Source organism: Erithacus rubecula, assembly GCF_903797595.1.
Source record: "Erithacus rubecula genome assembly, chromosome: 23".
NCBI lineage: Eukaryota > Metazoa > Chordata > Aves > Passeriformes > Muscicapidae > Erithacus > Erithacus rubecula.
In genome coordinates, this window is record NC_136675.1 from 5,809,028 (window position 1) to 5,828,669 (window position 19,642).

Sequence of the window (19,642 nt, forward strand, 5' to 3'; positions counted from 1 at the left end):
TCATTCATTTTGTCCCCTCCGTCCTGTCACTCATCCTGTCACTCATGTCCTGCCCCCTCTGTCCTGTCACTCGTGTCTCATCACTCGGTTTCTGTCACTCGTGTCCTGTCACTCAGGTTCTGTGCCCTCATTCCCTTTGCAAGAAGGGAAAGGAGCAGGCTGAGCCCTGCATTCCCCACAAGCAGCATCCCCCAGGAATGGTGCCAGGCTGTAAGGAACCCTTGGGATAAAACCAGCAGCCCCGTGGTGTGATGGAATTGTGAATATCCCCACTGGAAGGGATTGCTGGATGGTGTTTTCCATCTCTCCAGGCTCGTGGGTGATGTTCCAGCAGAGACAAACACTGGGTGGTTTTATGGGGTCACTCAGAATAAGTGGGGGACAGAGTTTGAGGAGCCTGGGGCTTCCTTTCCCTCTTCTGAGGGAAAGAAAAATGGTGTCATCCCCACCCTAGAGGAAATGAGAACACCCAGGACAGGCAGAGACTCTGAGAACTCCTTTAATTGCTGTTAACTGCAAGTCTGTAAAAGGTTTGGAGAAAGTCATCATTACAAAACTACCAGCTGTTAGAATTGTTCCTGGTTTGTCACCCCAGCTAGAAAAGGCTCAGGGAGATGCAGAATAGTTCAAGAACAGAGAATATTGCACAACCAACCCAACGGTTAATTCCACTAAAGAAAAGAAAGTGACACGGATGCTGCACCCTTGAGCTCTGCTGTGGGATCAGCAGGTCCCCACTCGTGTCCCCTGTGTCCCCTGCCCACCACAATCTGAGCCAGGACGAGGTGAGGCTCTGCTGGACACCCCAGGCAGGATCAGAGCTGTCCCACAGGGATGCTCCCACCAGGAGTCACCCCAAAGGAGGAAAACCCAACCCCAAAATCCCAACTCTTCCAAGTGCACCTTGTTTAGTGCTGTCCAAACCCAGCAGGAAATCCCCAGTCCCAGTGGAGGGGGCAGAACAAAGGCAGAAAGTGTCACCCCACCACCCCAAAGGCCAGGAGAGCAATGAGGGCACTGTCCCCTCAGGATAACTGTGCATCAGCAACATCTCATGTCCTGACAAGGAAACTGCCCCAAAAAGAAGCTGTGGGGCTGAAGGAAATGTGGCAAAGCAGTCACAGGGGCTGAAGGGAAGGAACCCAAGTGAGCAGAGCAAAGCTCGTGGTGGCTGCAGGGCCTGGCATGGGTGGGACAGGGGTCAGGTGGGGACACAGCCAGCAGGGACCACCCACATTTGGGAGCCTCTCTCTGCCCAGACTGGCCAAGCAGAGTTAAGTGGTCAGTGGGTCAGGCTGGGCCTTTGAAAGGACTGACCTGGGCATCAACACCAGGGGTTCTGCTCCCAGGTGACCCAAAGCACTGCCAGCCCAGCAGGGCTTGAGTAAGAGCAAGCCACGAGGATTTTGCTTGGAGAATTTAACTAGAAAGACACAAAACCCAGTGCAGGAAGGTGGTGCAGCTGCAAAGGGGGGGAGCAGCAGGCCTTGGCTCTTCCAGGAACTGCTGGAAACTGGAGTTTCCATGAGGAAAAGCTTCCAAGACAAAAAGCCAGGCAGAAGCTCAGGGTTTGGCAGGGGGTTTGGCTCCTTCCAGGGTCAAAGCCACGAGCCAAGTGCCTTTTTCTGCAGCACCTGCAGCCCTCAGGCCCTCCCTGGGTGTTGCTTTCCAGGTGGGAATTGCAGAGCAGCGAGCAGAGCAGGCACAGCCACATCCAGGAGCCTCCCAGCTGCAGGTTACACGTGCACACACAAGCAAGGAAGGAGCCAGCTGGCAGCCTGGCAGCACCCAGCACAGCTGGCAGGGCTCTGAGTGCCCAGCTGCCCCAGGGACCCCTCACTCTGCCTCTTCCCAACACATCAGGGTCAGTTTTGGCTTGGCCAGTCTCTAGGACCTATGGAGAAGTCAGGCTCCTGTGGGACAGTGACCTCCTGCTTCCTCCCCCAGGATCTGAGGGGGTCACTTGAGTTGCCCACAGGTTTTAGCAGGAATAGAACTCCTCCAGGCTGGAGCTGCAACCCCCAGCACAGTCACACACAAAGGAACAGCTGGTCCATGGTTGGATTCACATTCGATGGTGGAAATGAGCCTGTGACACACACTGGAAGCAGCTGCTTTATTCCCAGTCTTCCCACTCTTCATCTTCCAGCTGCAAACAAGAGGAAATTCATTTCTGAGCTGTTTTCAACCCTTTCTGTAGCTCAACAGCTCCTCCAGCCCAGGGCACCTGAGGCAGCACACAGCCTGATGGATCCTCACACTCCCACACCCTCCCAGCAGGGATTTGCCTGCTCTGTTTCCAAAACCCACCAGCCCCTCTCTGCTCATGCAGCAGCACCCTGAGGGCTGGGTGATGCTTTTGGAGGGCAGTTTTGCCTCTCCTAACTCACCTCCCCAGACATTTCCACCTTGGACAGTGCCAGCTGCACCTCCTCCTCTGTCATGTCCAGATCAAAGTCCTTCTCCCAGTCCTCGCTGATATCCGTGCTGGAGCCTGGAAGCACAAACATCCCCACTGAGCCACCAGAGCTGGCTCCAAAGCCCTGGAATTGCCAAAAATCAGAGCTACCACAGCCTGCCTGAGGAGGGAAATTCTCCACATTCCCATGAAACAGCTCCCTGACAGAGATGGGATGGACTGAGCTTGCTTCCCTCACAGCAGAACAAGTGGAAGAGGGGAATGCTGAAACATTTTCTCCTCTGGTCTGGGAGAGCTGGGATGTGTTGGGCTCCAGTCACACAGAAAGTGCAGCAGATAAGGAATGACAGGAGGGACTCAGCTATGGGGACACTCCCAGGGATGACAGGGAAGGAATCACCACATTCCCTCCACAGAGCACAGCCTTTCCTGGCACCAAAGCCCTGTTCTGCTGAGCCAGCAGACCTTTCTGATTTCTTTCCCCTTCCTCTCCCTCACCCCACAAACCCAGAGCCCTTTCCCCAGGAGCTGCCCCTCCCAGGGGTTTCCAGGCCCCACACAAACCTTTCTTGCCATTGTTTGAGGGGGTGGATTTGCCACTGTCAGAGTTGAGCTCGAAGACTCTCAGATCTGTGGGCCCTTCCTCTCTCAGAGTCTCTGTCCTGCCCTGGCCTTTGCTCTCCAGCTCTCTGAGCTCTGTTCCAGCTGCTGCCTCTGAGGATGCTGCTGATTCCTGGGCAGGTGCAGAAGGCTGAGCAGCTTCTGGGGGTTTTGGCAGGGAGCTCTGCTCTTCCAAGGTGGCCTCCACCAGCCTCTGGGAGAGGTCCTGGGTGCCCAGGGGAGGAGCTGCAGTCTGTAGCTGGGTGGCAGGCACAGAGGCAGGGTTTGCAATCTGAGTCACAAGGGACACGCTCTCGCTGCTCTCCGAGGGGCTCTGCTCCACTGGGACCAGCTCTGGGGGCAGCACAGCCCAGCTCTGCCCAGGGGGAGCAGCAGGGGGGGTTCCCTCCAGGGTGGGTTCTTTCTGTGCTGCTCCTGGAAATGTGATGTTTGCACAAGGCAGGGGGGACATCCCCAAGAACTCCTCTGTAGGGAGGCAGAAGAGAAGTGAGAGATGTTTCAGCAAGTGCAGCAGCAGCTGGGCTGGGAGCTGCATTTCACAGAATCACAGAATGTCCTGAGCTGGGAAGGAGCCACAGGGATCAGCCAGTCCAATCCCTGGCCCTGCACAGACATCCCACCCTGTGCATCCCTGGGAGCATTATCCTGAAGCTCTGGCAGCTTTGGGGCTGTGCCTGGGGAGCCTGGGCAGTGCCCAGCACCCTCAGGGTGAAGAGCATTTTCCTGATACCCAACCCAACCCACCCTGGCCCAGCTCCAGGCATTCCCTCAGATCCCATCACTGCTCACAGCGCAGAGATCAGAGCTGCCCACTCACTGCCCATTTATGATTTATGAAGTGATGACGAGTGAAAAGTCCTCCAGAAAGCCTCCCAGAGCCCCAAAACCTGTCCCACCTTCATCCTCCTCCCAGCCTGGCTCCTCTTGGTGCATGCTCTGCTCCGCTCTCTGCTTCAGAGCCTCCCTGCGTGCTTCATCCTGCAGGGAATTCAACATCAGCAGCCACTCACATTCCCAACCCCTCCCTCCCCCAGGCATTTTGGGATCACTGAGTCCAAGCAGCCAGCCCAGCTCCCTGTTTTCCCAGGAAAGCAGCCCCAGGGAGCCCCCAGCCTGACCCACCTGCTCCAGGCGATGCAGTTTGTAGAAGTAGCGCTGCCAGAACTCCAAGTGGGAAACAGCCACAGGGACCTGGGGAAGGAATCAGGGATGAGCTGCAAGGGACAAACAGCTCAGGGCTTTCCTGCAGCATTCCCCAAATCAGGAATTGCCCAGGCAGGGCCTCACCATTTTGGTGTAGAGTGCTCGGATGGAAGGGCTGGTTGCCAGCAGCTCTGCAATCTCCCCTTTCTTCTCCTCCAGGCTGAACTGAGCGAGCCAGGCCTCCAGCAGCTCAGCAGGGCCTGTTTGGGACAAGCACAGGGATGAAAATCTTTGGCACAAACCAGAGTTTGGAGAAGTTTTATTGAAAAGGCAAAGGAGGAGGGAGACACAGAACTTCTCTGCTAGCCAAAGGCCACATGGGACCAATTTAAACTGGGTCAGCAAATTCAGCCTAAGCTGGTCCTTGAGGTAAGAGCCAAATGTCTTCATAGCTGGCCCCAGCTACAGCCAAACCCTGCTGGCCAAAGGCTTCAGGGAGTTCCAGCTGTCCCCCAGACCCCCTAGGGGCAGCACCCTGGACCCCCTGCACCCTCCCATACCATCAGGCTCATTGCAGTAGGTGGCTGGGTCAGACTGGAGGCTGTAGAGACGAGCCTGGAGGAGACACACAGGGACAGCAGTGAGGGCAGGGACAGCAGCAGAGCCAGGGGACAGGGCTCAGGATGGCACATCCCAGAATAGGACACTCACCTTGGCACTGTCGTAGGGCTCAGTGGTCCCTGAGGGTGTTGCCATCAGTGTGATAACGTCACAGTCAATGGTCTTGTCCGGGGAGGGGGCAAAGGTGTCTGAGATGACCCCCAGGAAATCAGAGAGCCCCTTCCTCACCTTCTCAGTGGCACCTGAGGAGCCTTCTGCCCTCTTCAAGGCAAGAGGCAGCACAGTGTCAGTAACATCCCAGAATTTCTGGGTGGGATCTTTAAGGAAGAAGGATCTCCCTTTGGAAAGTGCTATGGAGGAGACAGGGCTGGGAGGGGGTGGGAGGCACCTTCCTGAGGGGGGCACTGAGCTGAGGCTTTGTGGGAAGGACACAGGCAGGTTTGGGGATGTCCCAGCAGAGCTGAGGCTCACAGCTGGTGTGGAGAGCCCCTGTCACCCTACAGTGACACTGCCACTGTCACCCTACAGTGACACTGCCACTGCCACCCTACAGTGACACTGACAGTCCCCCCTGCTCAGCACAGTGCAGGGAGAACCACAGGAACCTTCCTGTGCTCACCCACAGGACACAGAGTGACAGGACACAGGGGAGTGACCTCCAGCTGAAGGAAGGTGGGTTAGGTGGGTTATTGAGAAGGAATTCTTCCCTGTGAGGGCAGTGGGATGGAATTATCCCAGGTCAGATTGGACAGCTTGGAGCACCCTGGGATGGTGGGAGGTGTCCCTGCCCATGGCAGGGGTGGCCCTGGAGGATGCTGAAGCTCTCCCAGCCCCTACTCACTGCCAGCTTGTCCTTGACCACGCTGGCCGTGGCGGCGATGGTGCAGGCAGTGTCGTGCTGCACCACCTGGGTGAACTCAGCCAGGTCCCTCTTCATGAACTCCAGAGCCTCTGTGGACTGCAGGGAGACAGCAGATGGATTCTCCAGGCTTGTGGTTCCCCAACAAAGCCATTCCCAGCACGTTACAAAAAACTCAAGTGGGAGAGTTTAGCCCAGCTGAGCCCTCACCCCAACCTGGGCAATGAGTAAAACCAGAATAACCTGAATAACAACAGCATCTGCTATGCCCAAAACACATTCCAGGAGGTTTTATGCCAAGACTAGAAAAAAACACAGGTTGGGAAAAGCTGGGTTTAAGTTCTGTGTGTAATTAACACAAGCAATGCTGCCACAGGCAGGAAATTACACAGCACAAAGCCATGCTGGAAGCATAGCCCCTCTGCTCAGGGGTGATTCTCACATGACAGAGCCCAACACGAGCCAAAGATCCCCAGCAAATCCATCCCGATCCTGATTTGGGGAGACCCTCCCGGGCTGTGCTCCAGCCTCCCCGGGGCTCCCGGGGCCGTCCCGCCCCATCCCGGTCCCGGTGCCGGTGGTTCCCACCTTCTCCTTGACAGCCTGGTAGCTCTGCTGCAGCCAGCTCCGCCACCAGCCGCCATCCTCCCTGCGCGGGACAGGACACGGCTCAGGGCACGGCCCGAGCCCGAACCCAGACCCAGACCCCGAACCCAGACCCAGATCCCGAACCCAGACCCACATCCCGAACCCAGAGCTCCGATCCCGAACCCAGACCCAGATCCCGAACCCAGACCCACATCCCGATCCCAGACCCACATCCCGAACCCAGACCCACATCCCGATCCCAGACCCAGATCCCGAACCCAGACCCACATCCCGATCCCAGACCCACATCTCGAACTCAGACCCACATCCCGAACCCAAGACCCAGACCCCGAACCCAGACCCACATCCCGATCCCAGACCCACATCCCGAACCCCAGACCCAGATCCCAGAGCTCTGATCTCGATCCCAGACCCAGATCCCGAACCCAAGACCCAGACCCCGAACCCAGACCCAGATCCCGAACCCAGACCCAGATCCCGAACCCAGACCCACATCCCAAACCCAGACCCAGATCCCAGAGCTCCGATCCCGATCTGATCCCGATCCCAGACCCAGACTCTGATCCCTGATCCCAGATCCAGACCGCAGATGACAGCGCCCGATCTCAGACCTCAATCCGACACTCCGATCCCAGATCCCAACCCCCGAGCCAGACCCAGACCCAGATCCCGATCCCAGATCATAATCCCAGACCCCGATCCCGACTCTAGACCCAGATCCCGGATCCCAACCCAGATCCTAATCCCAGACCCAGATCCGGATCCAGATCCCAACCGCAGACCCAGACTCCGAATCCAGATCCATACCCCGATCCCAATCCCAACCCCAAACCCCAGTTCCGCTGCCGGCTCCTCTCGCCGCCCTCCATCCCCCCCGCGGTCCCGGTCCCGGTCCCGGTCCCGGTCCGGTCCCGCCGCCCCCCGGCCGTGCCCCGCTCACCCCTCCGCCATCTTGGCGGTGTGACGTCACCAATATTTACCGACCCCTCACCCCTCTGGCCCCGCCCCGAGCCGTGCCCGTCTGACGTAACTTCCTTCCCCGCCCAGCCCCGGGTACGGCGGCCGGGCGGGACCGGGAGCGGGGCCGGGCGGAGGTGAGCGATGGCACCGAGCGCTCCCGGGGGCGGCGGGGACGCGTTCCGGGGCACCCCGCGAGCGGCAGGGCGGTGCTTGGAGCAGGGAGGGGTCCCGGTACCGGGCAGGGCGGTTCTTGGCGCGGCGGGTGGTCCCGGCACCGCGCAGGGCGATCCTTGGCGTTCTAGGGGATGCTGGATGGGAAGGACGGTCCCTGGTGTTCCGGGACATCCGCTGGGTACCGGGAGGTGTGAAACCGCGGTACCGGGCGGGACGGTGCTTGAAGGGTGTGAAACCCCCGGTACCGGGTGGGACGGTGCTTGGAAAGGTGTGAAACCCCCGGTACCGGGCGGGACGGACCCCCGGGATTCGGGCAGGACGATCCTTGGCGGTGTCTCCGGGGCGCTGGGAGGGGGTGGCAGTGCCGGTGTCCCCTCGCTCCCGGTGTATCCTCGCTGTCCCCTCTCTCCCGGTGTCCCCTCGCTCCCGGTGTCCCCTCTCTCCCGGTGTCCCCTCGCTGTCCCCTCGCTGTCCCCTCTCTCCCGGTGTCCCCTCGCTGTCCCCTCTGTCCCGGTGTCCCCTCTGTTATAAATGAGCACAAAGGGCCATACTCAAAACCAATTTGAAAAATTTATTGAGTACAGACGGCAAAGGCAAATTGCAGCGTTGGTGGCAGGGAGACTCCGCTCCACAAAACTGCCACACCTGATCGAGTCGCAAGTCCCCCTTTTAAGTTCTTCCCTTCTTGCTGATTCATCTTTCCAGCTCGTTCTGCTTGCTCCTTTGGTTGCTTGTTTTCCTAAAAAAAAATTACTAAGACGTTTGGTTATTGTGCTAGCCTAAGTAATCAGTAATCACATACCCACAGACCAGCCCGCATCCCCGGGCTTCAAGATTACTTATCTTAAGCCTGCATGTCCGGGTTTCAAGATAACCTATCTTACAACGAACAAAAAGGTCACCATTCCCTCACACCCTCTCTCCCGGTGTCCCCTCTCTCCCGGTGTCCCCTCTCTCCCGGTGTCCCCTCGCTGTCCCCTCGCTGTCCCCTCTCTCCCGGTGTCCCCTTGCTGTCCCCTCTCTCCCGGTGTCCCCTCGCTCCCGGTGTCCCCTCGCTGTCCCCTCTCTCCCCGTGTCCCCTCTCTCCCCGCTGTCCCCTCTCTCCCGGTGTCCCCTCTCTCCCGGTGTCCCCTCTCTCCCGGTGTCCCTTCTCTCCCGGTGTCCCTTCTCTCCCGGTGTCCCCTCGCTCCCGGTGTCCCCTCTCTCCCGGTGTCCCCTCTCTCCCGGTGTCCCCTCGCTGTCCCCTCTCTCCCGGTGTCCCCTCTCTCCCGGTGTCCCCTCTCTCCCGGTGTCCCCTCACTGTCCCCTCGCTGTCCCCTCTCTCCCGGTGTCCCCTCGCTGTCCCCTCGCTCCCGGTGTCCCCTCTCTCCCGGTGTCCCCTCGCTCCCGGTGTCCCCTCGCTGTCCCCTCTCTCCCGGTGTCCCCTTGCTGTCCCCTCTCTCCTGGTGTCCCCTCTCTCCCGGTGTCCCCTCGCTGTCCCCTCGCTGTCCCCTCGCTCCCGGTGTCCCCTCGCTCCCGGTGTCCCCTCGCTGTCCCCTCTCTCCCGGTGTCCCCTTGCTGTCCCCTCTCTCCTGGTGTCCCCTCTCTCCCGGTGTCCCCTTGCTGTCCCCTCTCTCCTGGTGTCCCCTCTCTCCCGGTGTCCCCTCGCTGTCCCCTCTCTCCCGGTGTCCCCTCGCTGTCCCCTCGCTGTCCCCTCTCTCCCGGTGTCCCCTCTCTCCCGGTGTCCCCTCGCTGTCCCCTCGCTCCCGGTGTCCCCTCGCTGTCCCCTCTCTCCCGGTGTCCCCTCTCTCCCGGTGTCCCCTGCTGACGCCTCTCTCCGTTCCCGGCACAGCCATGGAGGTGCAGTCGTACTACACCAAACTGCTGGGGGAGCTGAACGAGCAGCGCAAGCGGGATTTCTTCTGCGACTGCAGCATCATCGTGGAGGGCAGGATCTTCAAAGCCCACAAGAACATCCTGTTCGCCAACAGCGGCTACTTCCGAGCGCTGCTCATCCACTACATCCAGGACAGCGGCCGCCACAGCACGGCCTCGCTGGACATCGTCACCTCCGAGGCTTTCTCCATCATCCTGGATTTCCTCTACTCGGGGAAGCTGGATCTGTGCGGGGAGAACGTGATCGAGGTGATGTCCGCCGCCAGCTACCTGCAGATGACCGACGTGGTCAACTTCTGCAAAACCTACATCAGATCCTCTTTGGATATCTGCCGGAAAATCGAGAGGGAAGCGGCTTTTTACCAGGCTGACAGCGGCAGCTCGGCCAGGGAAGGCACGTCCAAGAGCTCAGCTCCCGGCTGCTCCCTGCAGGAGAAGGAGAGGATCCCGGAATTCCAGCGGGAGCCTCCCTGTGGCGACTGTGGCGACCTGGTGGCCCTGAGCAGCGACTCCCCCGACGGCTCCTCGCCTCCCAAAGGGGTGGAACCCAAGGTGGAGTTTGACCCCGACGAGGTGGAGGTGGAGGTGGGCGAGCGGCTGCCGCAGTTCCCCGCGGTGCCGCTGGAGCAGATGGAAGAGGGGCAGCCCGTGGAGCTGGCCTGCAATAATTACCACATGAAGCAATTTTTGGAGGCTCTGCTGAGAAACAGCTCGGCCCCGAGGAAGGAGGACGTGGTGCATCACTTTGTCCGGGGATTTGAGGGTAGGGCTGAGGATGCAGGAGTGGCCATGAGCTCCATGATGGACATTCACAGCGACTGGTATGGTGAGGACACAGGTGAGAGGACTCGGGGGGTGCAGCTTTCTTTTGTCACTCTTGTTCAAGAATATTTGGCTGAAAGATTTTGGCACGGTGAAATAAACTCCTGTTGTGCACTTTTAAAGCAGCTGTACTCTTTTGTTCAGTGCAGCGGTGGCAGGTGAGTATTCCCTTGGGAGCTGCAGCTCCCAGATCACCCCCAAACTCCACTTAGGGTGTTTTTTCTTTAATAAACAAACTCACTGGGACCTTGCTGAATGGCAGGTGTGATTTAAAAAAGAGTTTTTTCCCTCCTGGTGGTTATAAAGAGGAGCTGAGCTGCCACAGGAGGGATCTGGTGTGGCAGGAGGAGCTCATCCCATCACAGCTCTGTTTGCTCCTGCTTGAAACTTCAGAGGGCAGGAATCAGTTTTATCCAACACTCACAGATTCCTACAATTCCTTTAGGAGCACTGAAAGCTTTCAGCTCTGTGGTGGGGCAGAAAAATGAGGCTTTTTTCACTTTCCAGCTGCCCTGAGCCCAGCAGCAGTTGGAATATGTCAGGAATATTTCCTGGCAGTGCTGTCAGGCACTTGGAGAAGAAGAAAATCATGTCCATGTTCATTTCTCCTGATGTGGAAAGCAAAGATTTGGGCATTTTATCAGGGTTTTGATAAGTGAGGACAGGAGGTGGCTGAGACAAACTGTGAGTGCCACAGGTGCTGAGGATGTGACAAATGCCACTGACTGTAGCCAGCAAATTTCTTTTCATGTCATCTCCAGCTCAAGCTGCCTGGGTGACTTTAAAGCCAATAAAAGTGACAAATCCTCTCCTGTTTTCAAACAGGGCACTGATAAAATCCCAAATCCAGGGTTTTACTCTCAGTGCACTCATGCTGCTGCTTTTTGACATGTGGCAAGAACAACCAACACACAAATTTAACTTCTCATTTTTCCTTTCTCAACATCTTCAGGCTGTTCATGAATCATTAAAAGGGAAATGCTTCCAGGATTTGATAGGGAACATCAGGAGCCCTGACAATGTATCAGAAATGTTAGGGGGAGATGGGTTTTGAGTGGGAGTGAGGGAAAAGAAACCAAACCTTCCATTCCTTCTGTTTCTGGGCTAAAACAGGATTTTGTAGCAGTGAGGAGAGTGGGAGTTTCTCAGCTTTCAGTGGTGCTGCTGCCTCAGCTTCTTCAGCAGGCACCAGAAATGAGAAATACCAATTCCTGATAAAAGAATGGAGCACTCAGGTTAAGAAATGAGACAAATATCACTTCTTTTCAAGTGCCTGTTCACAGCTGAAGGAGGGAAAAGAGGCACCTGTGGAGTACTGGAAGCAAGGCAGGACTAAGAACTGGGTTGGTTGGAGTTTTAATGGAGTTTTAAATGCCCAGCAGGGATTTGCAATCCCTTGGGAAGCTCCAAATTGGGATGAGCTGACTCTCACATCATTAATAGCAGACACACCTTTTTTCATAGTGGGTTGGAAAAACCTTTATACAAAGGATGCTCTGCAGCCTCACCTGCTTGACACACAAAATATTTCCCTGAATCAGGGCCTGGAACAGGGAAAATTAATCCTTTGGCATCACATCTCCACTTTTCTGCTGAAAAACTTGGCAGTGTCCACATTTCTGTAAAATGAGATCTTCAAATTGAATTCTGTTCTTGCACCTGACTCCATAAATTTGTGGTTTGGTTTTAGGAGCAGGAAAATACTGTCAGGAAATGTATTGAAGTTATTCCCAACAGGAAGGCAGTAGAAACAAAGAGTCATATTTTCATATCTAAATATGAAAGCACATGGACAAAATGTGCTGTTCCTGCCTGCAGTTTGTGTTAAAGCTTTTAGTTTCTGGTGCTGTTTAATGCTAATGGTTTAATAATTAAAAGAAAGGAAATGGCTGAGATGGAGCAGAGACCCCACTTGACTAAAAGCAGATTTTTGGCATTTAATGAAAAGGCTTCCTAAAATAAAATGAATGAAAAACAGACTGGCTGCATGAATTCTGCAACAGCACAAGCTGAGCAAAGCCCAGGTAAGCTGAGAGGAGAAAAGCACAGCTCACCTCACATTCCCAGCCAGCAGGAGCAGCACCAGCAGGTACCTGAGGGTTGGGGAAGAGGTAGAAAAACTTATAGATACAAGTTCTGAAACAATAAGTGAGGTAGAAATTACAGCAATTTTTGATTGTGAGGTTGAAAACAGCCATGTGAAGGTTTAGGGCCTCTTTTTTTGTTTAGATAATGCCAAATGTCATAAATACCAAAGAACCATCAGACATCCTGTTCCAGGTATGGCAGGAAAGGTTTAAAGATAAGGTTTATAGATAAGAAAGCCATAAAAAATGGTAATTTGTAAATAGTGTGGGGATGGTAAATAGTGATTCCTACAGGTTGCATGCAAATATTAAGAAATTAATATTGCTTCATAGAAATCAGAATATTCATCATGGGGAGAATACTTATTGTGTTGTAAGTGGAAAATTACACTTCTATCCCCTCTACTTTCTCTTTTACACACCCTCAAATACCCACCCTTAACAACAAACCACAAACATCAGAATACAGAGAACTCTTGAACTCACCCCGAGCCTTTCTCTCCCCCCCCCCCCCATCAAGGTGACGTGCTGGTGGTGCCCATCAAGCTGCACAAATGTCCCTTTTGTCCCTACACGGCCAAGCAGAAGGGGATCCTGAAGAGACACATCCGCTCGCACACGGGGGAGCGGCCGTACCCCTGCGACACCTGCGGCAAGCGCTTCACCCGCCAGGAGCACCTGCGCAGCCACGCCCTGAGCGTGAGTCACACCCAGCCAAAAACCGCCCCGCCCGCCCGCCCGCGGCTCCTTTGCACCAGGAGAAGGGCTGGGGGGAATGGTTTGGGTGTTTTCTTGTCGCTTAGGTTGGGTTTTTGGAAAGGAATTCTGTCTGTGTGGTTGTGGGAGTGTTGAAAGGTAGGTTGGGTGGGATTTGGGGTTGTGGGGGTGTAGATGGGTTGGATAAGCTCTAAATCATTTTAAAAGCATCAAGGATTTTTGTGCTTGGGTAGGTGAAGTCTTTGTGGCCAGAATCACCCTTTCAGCTGGAGTGTGATCCCCTTTCACCCCTGTGGCTGTTTCCCTGTTCTGGCAAGTCTGTTCTAAGTCCTTTCCAGCCCAAACCATCAATTTTTGTACTGGGGTGACCAAAATCTTTGTGACCAGAATCACTCCTCCAGCTAAAGTTTGGCTGTTTCCCCGTTCTGGCAAGTCTGTTCTAAGTCCTTTCCAGCCCAAACCATCAATGATATTTGTACTTGAGTAGCTGAAATCTTTGTGACCAGAATCACCCTTTCAGCTGGAGTGTGATCCCTTCACCCCTGTGGTTGTTTCCCTGTTCTGGCAATCTTTCCAAACCACCAAATTCCATTTCCAAGCCATTCCATGATTTCTTGATTCTTACACTTGAGTAGCTCAAATTTTTTGTGGCCAGAATCACAATGTGACCCCTTCAGCTGAAGTTTGGCTGTTTCCCTGTTCTGGCAAATCTGTTCTAAGTCCTTTCCAGCCCAAACCATCAATTTTTGTACTGGGGTGACCAAAATCTTTGTGATCGGAATCACTCCTCCAGCTAAAGTTTGGCTGTTTCCCTGTTCTAACAATCTCTCCAAACCACCAAATTCCATTTTTTCCCCAAGTTTGCTGTTCCCCCTGCAGGTGCATCGTTCCAACAAGCCCATCATCTGCAAGGGCTGCAGGAGAACCTTCACCAACAGCCTGTCCCAGGGGCTGAGGCGCTTTGGGCTCTGTGACAGCTGCACCTGTGTCACCACCACCCACGAGGACTCCCTGCCCATCAACCTCAGCCTGGTGGAAACAGCCTCAGAAGGGCAGGAGAAAGGAGATGCTGACAATGATTGGCCCATCTATGTGGAGTCTGGAGAGGAAAATGAGGCAGCTGAGGATGAGGATGGTGATGACAAGCAGGAAATCCACCGGAGTTTGTCAGACAGAGAGACTTTGATGTAGCAGTGAGAGCAGAGAGGGAGCACTGAGATGTTCCTTGGCAGAAAACTGCACATTTTATCCATCACTGACACTGTGCTGGTTTTTATTATTATGGTTTTTTTTAAATTCAATTGTGAGGAGAATTGGGATTTTTAATATTTTTTAAGTTTTCAGTGCTGTGCACCAGAAATCTGGGAAGAATTTTCAATCTGGGGCTCCCAGAAATTGGACTTGAGCAGTTTTTCTGCTTCCCTGGTTTTGGTTTGGCAGCTGGAACAGCCCTGGGTTGTTTTGGGGACAGGTTTCTTCAAATAATGAGTCATGGTCCTTAAGCCCTGATCTGAAAGGGGCACCACCTTTTCTCTGAAATGTCATGAAATGTGGTTTTCAACTCTTACCTTGGGATTTTTCCAAGTTAATCTGTGATCCTTCTGTCTTAGGACAGTGTTGTCTAAATTATGAACCATAAATGAGACTGGATTTGACCTGGAAACCAGAAAAACCAGGATAAAAAAATAAAAAATAAAAATAAACCAACAAAAATATGCTGCTGCTGGAAGGATAGGAAGAATTAATCTATTTCACATAATTAATTGCTGGAATTTAGATATCAAGCTTCTCTTTCTGAATTTTTTACTGCGTCCTCCTCTCCTAAGAGCTGTAAATCTTTAATGTCACTCAGATATCAGTAATCTTGGCTTAAATATTTAGCACAAATAATGGTGTTTTAGTGGCCAGGACTAAGAGAAAAACCCAAATTCCTTTCAGCTTTTTCCATCAGGAGTTAAAAGCTGTCAAGCAGGTTCCTTGAGAGTTCTGACTGTGGCAGATTGAATAACCAGATCCACACCTGCTGCAGCTGAGGAGCAGTGAAATATCTGAGCTCTGCTATTAAACAGCTCTGAATGCCCTTTTAGAATCATTTTCTTTCTCTTTTACTGTAATTTCTTACAGAATTTGGGGATCCTCTCATGGTTTATATTTTGTGATTTTATCCAGTATTTCTTTTTTTAAAAAAACCTCCACTCTGGACCTCCTGTTTCTTTGCTGGGGCAGCTAAAGGTTTTTAAAGGAGGTGAGATTTTTTTTCACCTTTCCAGCAGCAAATTTTTAAGAACTATGAAAACTCAGGCTGGGAATCTTTAGAAAAAAAACCCAGCACCACCATAAAGCCTCTTTGCTTAGGGGTAACCTCTTTTTTTCCCTGACAAAGGGGAAAAAAACCCTGAAATATACTGTGAAATTAGACTGTTAATGCTTCTTCACTCTGCTGTTCCCAAGTGTTTCATGAAAAGGCAAATTTGATGAGTCTTTTTTTTGGCTGCAGCAGAATTCTGTAGACAGATTTGGCTGGCAAAGAGTGAGCAGTTCCTCCCACTTGGTTCTGTTTCCTGAGTGTTTTGGTGTAAAGATTTTCCACTTGGCAAACCTAAAAAAACCCCAAGAGCCCTCTGATTTAACCAGATTTTTTTTTTTTTTTTTGTTGAAAAAGAGCAATTCAGCTTCTCCCTCTGCATCATCCAGCAGTGGAACTGTCAGGTCAGATTTATTTGTGAGAGGTGATTGTGCTCTCACAAATTCAGCCAAGGTAGGATGAGGAAAGAAAAAACAAAGTTTTTTTTAAAGAATTCACTTTTCTGTTGGTTGCTGAAAAGAGCAGAAAGTGATGAAATTTCTTTTGGGGTGCTCTGGTCCAAATTCTTGATGAGTGTCACCACATAATGTGCTGCTTTTATTTTCTGTTCCTTAAATTGGGTGAATTTCTGTCATCCCTATTCCAGATCAGCTGGAATTTTGATTTTGTGAGAACTGGGAGACAGGATGATAATTTACCAAATTCCCTGCTCTAGAACCTCTGATTTAATCTGAATTCAGGGATGTTGAAGGGACAACTCGTGGAGGTGCCACCTTTGGAGTTGAGCCCCTCTGAAAAAAATCCTGCTGTGGTTTTGGCTCCTTGAAAACCCGAGTAAAATGTAAAAACCACCCAGGGCTGGATTTTTGATGAGTCCACCCAAAACCAAAGGGTGATTTAAAGGTGATAAAGGAGGGACTTTCTACCTTTGAGAGCTGTGGATAATCAGAATTTTTTTTTTGGGAGACTTGCTGATGGAAGTGAGGCAGGAATGTAAATAAGGGATCTAATTAATATTTAATGACCAGAACTCTGGTCATGAAGATTCCACCTGATTGTAAATATTGGTGGAAACCACTAAAGCTGAAATCTCAGCTGAGCCAACACAAGGCTGGGAATTTCCTGAGCTGACTCTGAGCCTGTGGAAACACTTGGAGCAGGGAAAATGAATTTTGCAGGGGATGGCTGCAGAGAATTTTTTTTTTTTTCTCCTTCCCCTTGCTGTCTTTGCTCTTAGAAATTGTCCTTGTGTGTTTGTGCCTAGAGAATGGAGCTGGCAGGGGTCCTGGGTGGGTGGGGGGAGGTTTTTCCTGGAAAAATCCCACCCAAGTGGGTGGTTCCTGTTCAATTGTCACTTTGTGCTGCTTTGGTTTGTTTTCTGTGGAGTCTTTTCAGCCTTTGGATGTAGAAGAGGATGGAGTTTTCCCCCACGTTTTTGTGACCAGGGTGTTCATGTAAATCTGTTTGCTTGTGATTTCCACTTCGTTTTTTGGGATGTTTTTCTCCTGAAATCTTCCATTTGTAGATTCAGCCTCTCCAAAATGATGTTGGCTGTTTAAAAACTTTTCCTGTGGTGCTTGATGAAGAATCAAAAAAATCATATTTTTAGGGGAGTTCTTTCTAATAGAATCTCTCTCTCCAAGCTTTTTAAAGGCCATGAAGGTGACACATCTTCAAACTTAGCTCGTTGTACTTGACTTTTGTTTAGGAAAACACATTTTAATGGCTTTTTTTGGTTTTTTTTTTGCACAAAAATGCACTGTATTTCACTGAAGGAATACATGCTGCACTGGTATTTGTAGTGCATTTAACCTCTTGGTGCAAAGCCCTTGTAAATCTTCCAAATGTGGTTGTTGAATTTCCTGATGTTTTGTAAGACAGTTTCATAACTGAAGTCCTTTAGTCCAGTAACGATGACAAATTCTTATAAACTTATAAAACTTATTTGTGGAAGTGACTCAATTATATTTGTGGAGCATTCTGGAGTTTTTTGATTGTCTAGAAAATAAAACTCTCTGAGAGGGTTGCTTTGATTTTTTTTTTTTTTTTTTACCATTCAAATGTTGACTGAGTAAACGTTTCTGGCATTAAAATGAAATAATTAATATTTCCATTTCATTAATTTGGTTTAAAAAAATCATATATCCATTTTTGGGGACAGCTAGTTTGCAAGAAAAATCAGGTTTTTGGAAGGAAAGAACTAAAAGGATCCTGTTCACTTAAACCCCAGCTAAGTGAGATTTTTAGAAATTTATTTATTTTAACACTGACTTGGGTTTTTTTAAGTGTCTTTGTAGTTTTATGTTAATTCAGCTTTTTAAAACTTCTCATTTTTTCTTTCTGGGAAGCAGATACTGATCTCAGCTAGGAGGAAATTCTTATGGGGATGGGGAGGACAAAATCCCAAATATCCTTTCCAGGAAATTTTGAATTCTATAGAATATTTCACCAAAAAAAAATCTCACTGCAAGTACACAATTTTTTTTTTTTTTTTCCCCATGAAAGATGTGAGATGCTGAAAAACTCAAAGGGGATAAAGATTTTTTTGTGGGGGAAGGAGGGAAGCAGGGAAGTCAAGAAGGTGTCAAAGAATTTGGGGAGAATTATTTGGATCTGGCCCTAAATCATCCACATGAGCTGTAAGCAAATCCATATTTGGGTCAAATTTTAGTCCATTTTTTGGGTCATTTGGTTGTTGTGGGAAAATGGGTGAAGATAAGAGTTTAATGAGGGTTTTAATTATCCTGCTGGAACAGGATTAGAATTTGGGGTCCCACCAAATCTCAGATTTTTTCCTAAATTATTGGACATTGTTGCCAAGTCAGGGATTTAGGTCAGGAATTCTGATTTCCTGCTCATTTTGAAAAAGAAATTGATGATCTGGTGGCCTGGATGTTCCATGGGATTGGGATATGGGAGATTTGGGTTTTTGTGCTCAGAAATTGGGATTTGTGCTCTGAGATTTGGATTTTGGTTTGGTCCTTGGGGAAGCTGAGAACAGAAATAATGATGCAAATGAAGAAAAACCCAAATCCAAGCAGGCAGTGATCACATGAAAATTGTCATCTCATTCCTAATTAATTTCTAGGCTTTGAACAGTTCCTTAAGTTGTTTTAGTATAAGCTCTGGAGTTTTTTCTGGGTAAAAAAAAAATAAAAAATCCCTGCATAATTAAAATTAGAAAATTCACCATCACTAAAGGCTGGAGGAAAATTTATGTTGAGAAAAACAGAAATCTTTTAACTGGTGGCACTGTTGAGTAAACTATGATAATATAATAACACTACACCATTATATATTATTACTGCTAATCCTATTTGGTTAGCAAATCCAATGAGGAATTTATGTTAATTTTTCTATGAGCAAGAAAAATTTGATTTTTTTTCTTTTTTTTTAGTGTAATTCTGTGAAGAGCAGACTCTTTACCTCCTTCACCTCCTTCACACTGCTGCCAAGCACATTCCCTCTGGATAAACTCTCCAAACATCAGCTCAAGTGGAACTTTCTCAGCTGAAATTGGCTGTAAAATTTAGAAACACAACCCCAAAAAAAAACCCAAAAAAACCCTCTCTGCATATCTGGGATTGTTTGGGATTCATTATTGTGCACAACAGGATGAAATCAACCCCATAATGAAAAAATCCAAGTTTGTTCTGTGGCTGCTCCTGGACCCACAGCACAGAGCAAAAAGAAAAGCACTTGTAGCATCTTGGAAATTTCTAATTAAGCTACTCTAGATATCACTGAATTTTTTTTTCCTCATATTTTTGAAATTCTCTTGCACATGGAGAACCCTCGAGCTCCTGTTGACATTGATACAAATGACAGAAGAGTGAAAGCAACACCCAGGCAAGTCAAACACAACAAATACCTCCAGATAATTCTTTTCCAAGGGAAGATTTCAGCTGATGAAATAATTTAGGTAGAAATGAGGGCAAAAAATAAGTAGAATATTAAGCAAGGTGTCCCTATTCATGGTCTTTAAGGTTATTTTCTGCCCAAACCATCCTGGGATTCTGTGATTCCATGTTAAATAATAAGAGGTGCTGTTTAGTTGGCTTGACAGGGAAAAATAAACTTGAAAGGAATAAATTCAAAAGATATTAAAACCCAATACTACAAATAAATGTTCTGCTTTATATTAAACAATCTGATTGTTTTGTTGCTTGTATTCTTTATTTCTCAGTGGTAAGAGATGTGAGAAGCTGGTGTGAATTCCAGTTGTTTCATGTTTTAAAAAAAATTATTAATTTAGAGCAGAATGGATCTCATGAAGATTTTAAGAGCATGGCCTGGATTTAAAAGGAGAATCTGCAAAACTTAGTTTATGAAAAAGGGGGAATTAAGCTGGGAAAGAATAGTGTTACATATACATCTATATATACAAATCATGGAGATATATGGATATATCCATATATAGAGAATGGATA

At 50.2% G+C, this 19,642-nt stretch overlaps 2 protein-coding genes across 3 annotated transcripts; one reads left to right on the forward strand and one right to left on the reverse strand.

The window, feature by feature from the left end:
* Positions 1-483: 483 nt before the first annotated feature.
* Positions 484-7,268, reverse strand: BSDC1 (BSD domain containing 1). The gene is made up of 11 exons (XM_079325520.1): positions 7,213-7,268; positions 6,252-6,312; positions 5,646-5,762; positions 4,895-5,065; positions 4,744-4,798; positions 4,328-4,443; positions 4,163-4,231; positions 3,937-4,018; positions 2,984-3,505; positions 2,391-2,494; positions 484-2,149 (listed from the first exon to the last, which is right to left on the reverse strand). Exons 1-11 carry the CDS (start codon positions 7,221-7,223, stop codon positions 2,117-2,119), a joined length of 1,341 nt encoding a protein of 446 aa, XP_079181646.1. The 5' UTR covers positions 7,224-7,268; the 3' UTR covers positions 484-2,116.
* Positions 7,269-7,304: 36 nt separating this feature from the next.
* Positions 7,305-14,610, forward strand: ZBTB8B (zinc finger and BTB domain containing 8B). Of its 2 annotated transcripts, XM_079325932.1 has the most exons (4): positions 7,305-7,366; positions 9,238-10,119; positions 12,711-12,889; positions 13,787-14,610. In XM_079325932.1, the coding sequence occupies exons 2-4, from the start codon at positions 9,240-9,242 to the stop codon at positions 14,096-14,098; spliced, it is 1,371 nt and encodes a 456-aa protein (XP_079182058.1). In that variant the 5' UTR covers positions 7,305-7,366; positions 9,238-9,239; the 3' UTR covers positions 14,099-14,610. The 2 variants fall into 2 exon arrangements, with proteins under 2 accessions (XP_079182058.1, XP_079182059.1); XM_079325933.1 differs by lacking the exons at positions 12,711-12,889; positions 13,787-14,610 and having other exon boundaries at positions 9,238-11,695.
* The last annotated feature ends 5,032 nt before the right edge of the window (positions 14,611-19,642 follow it).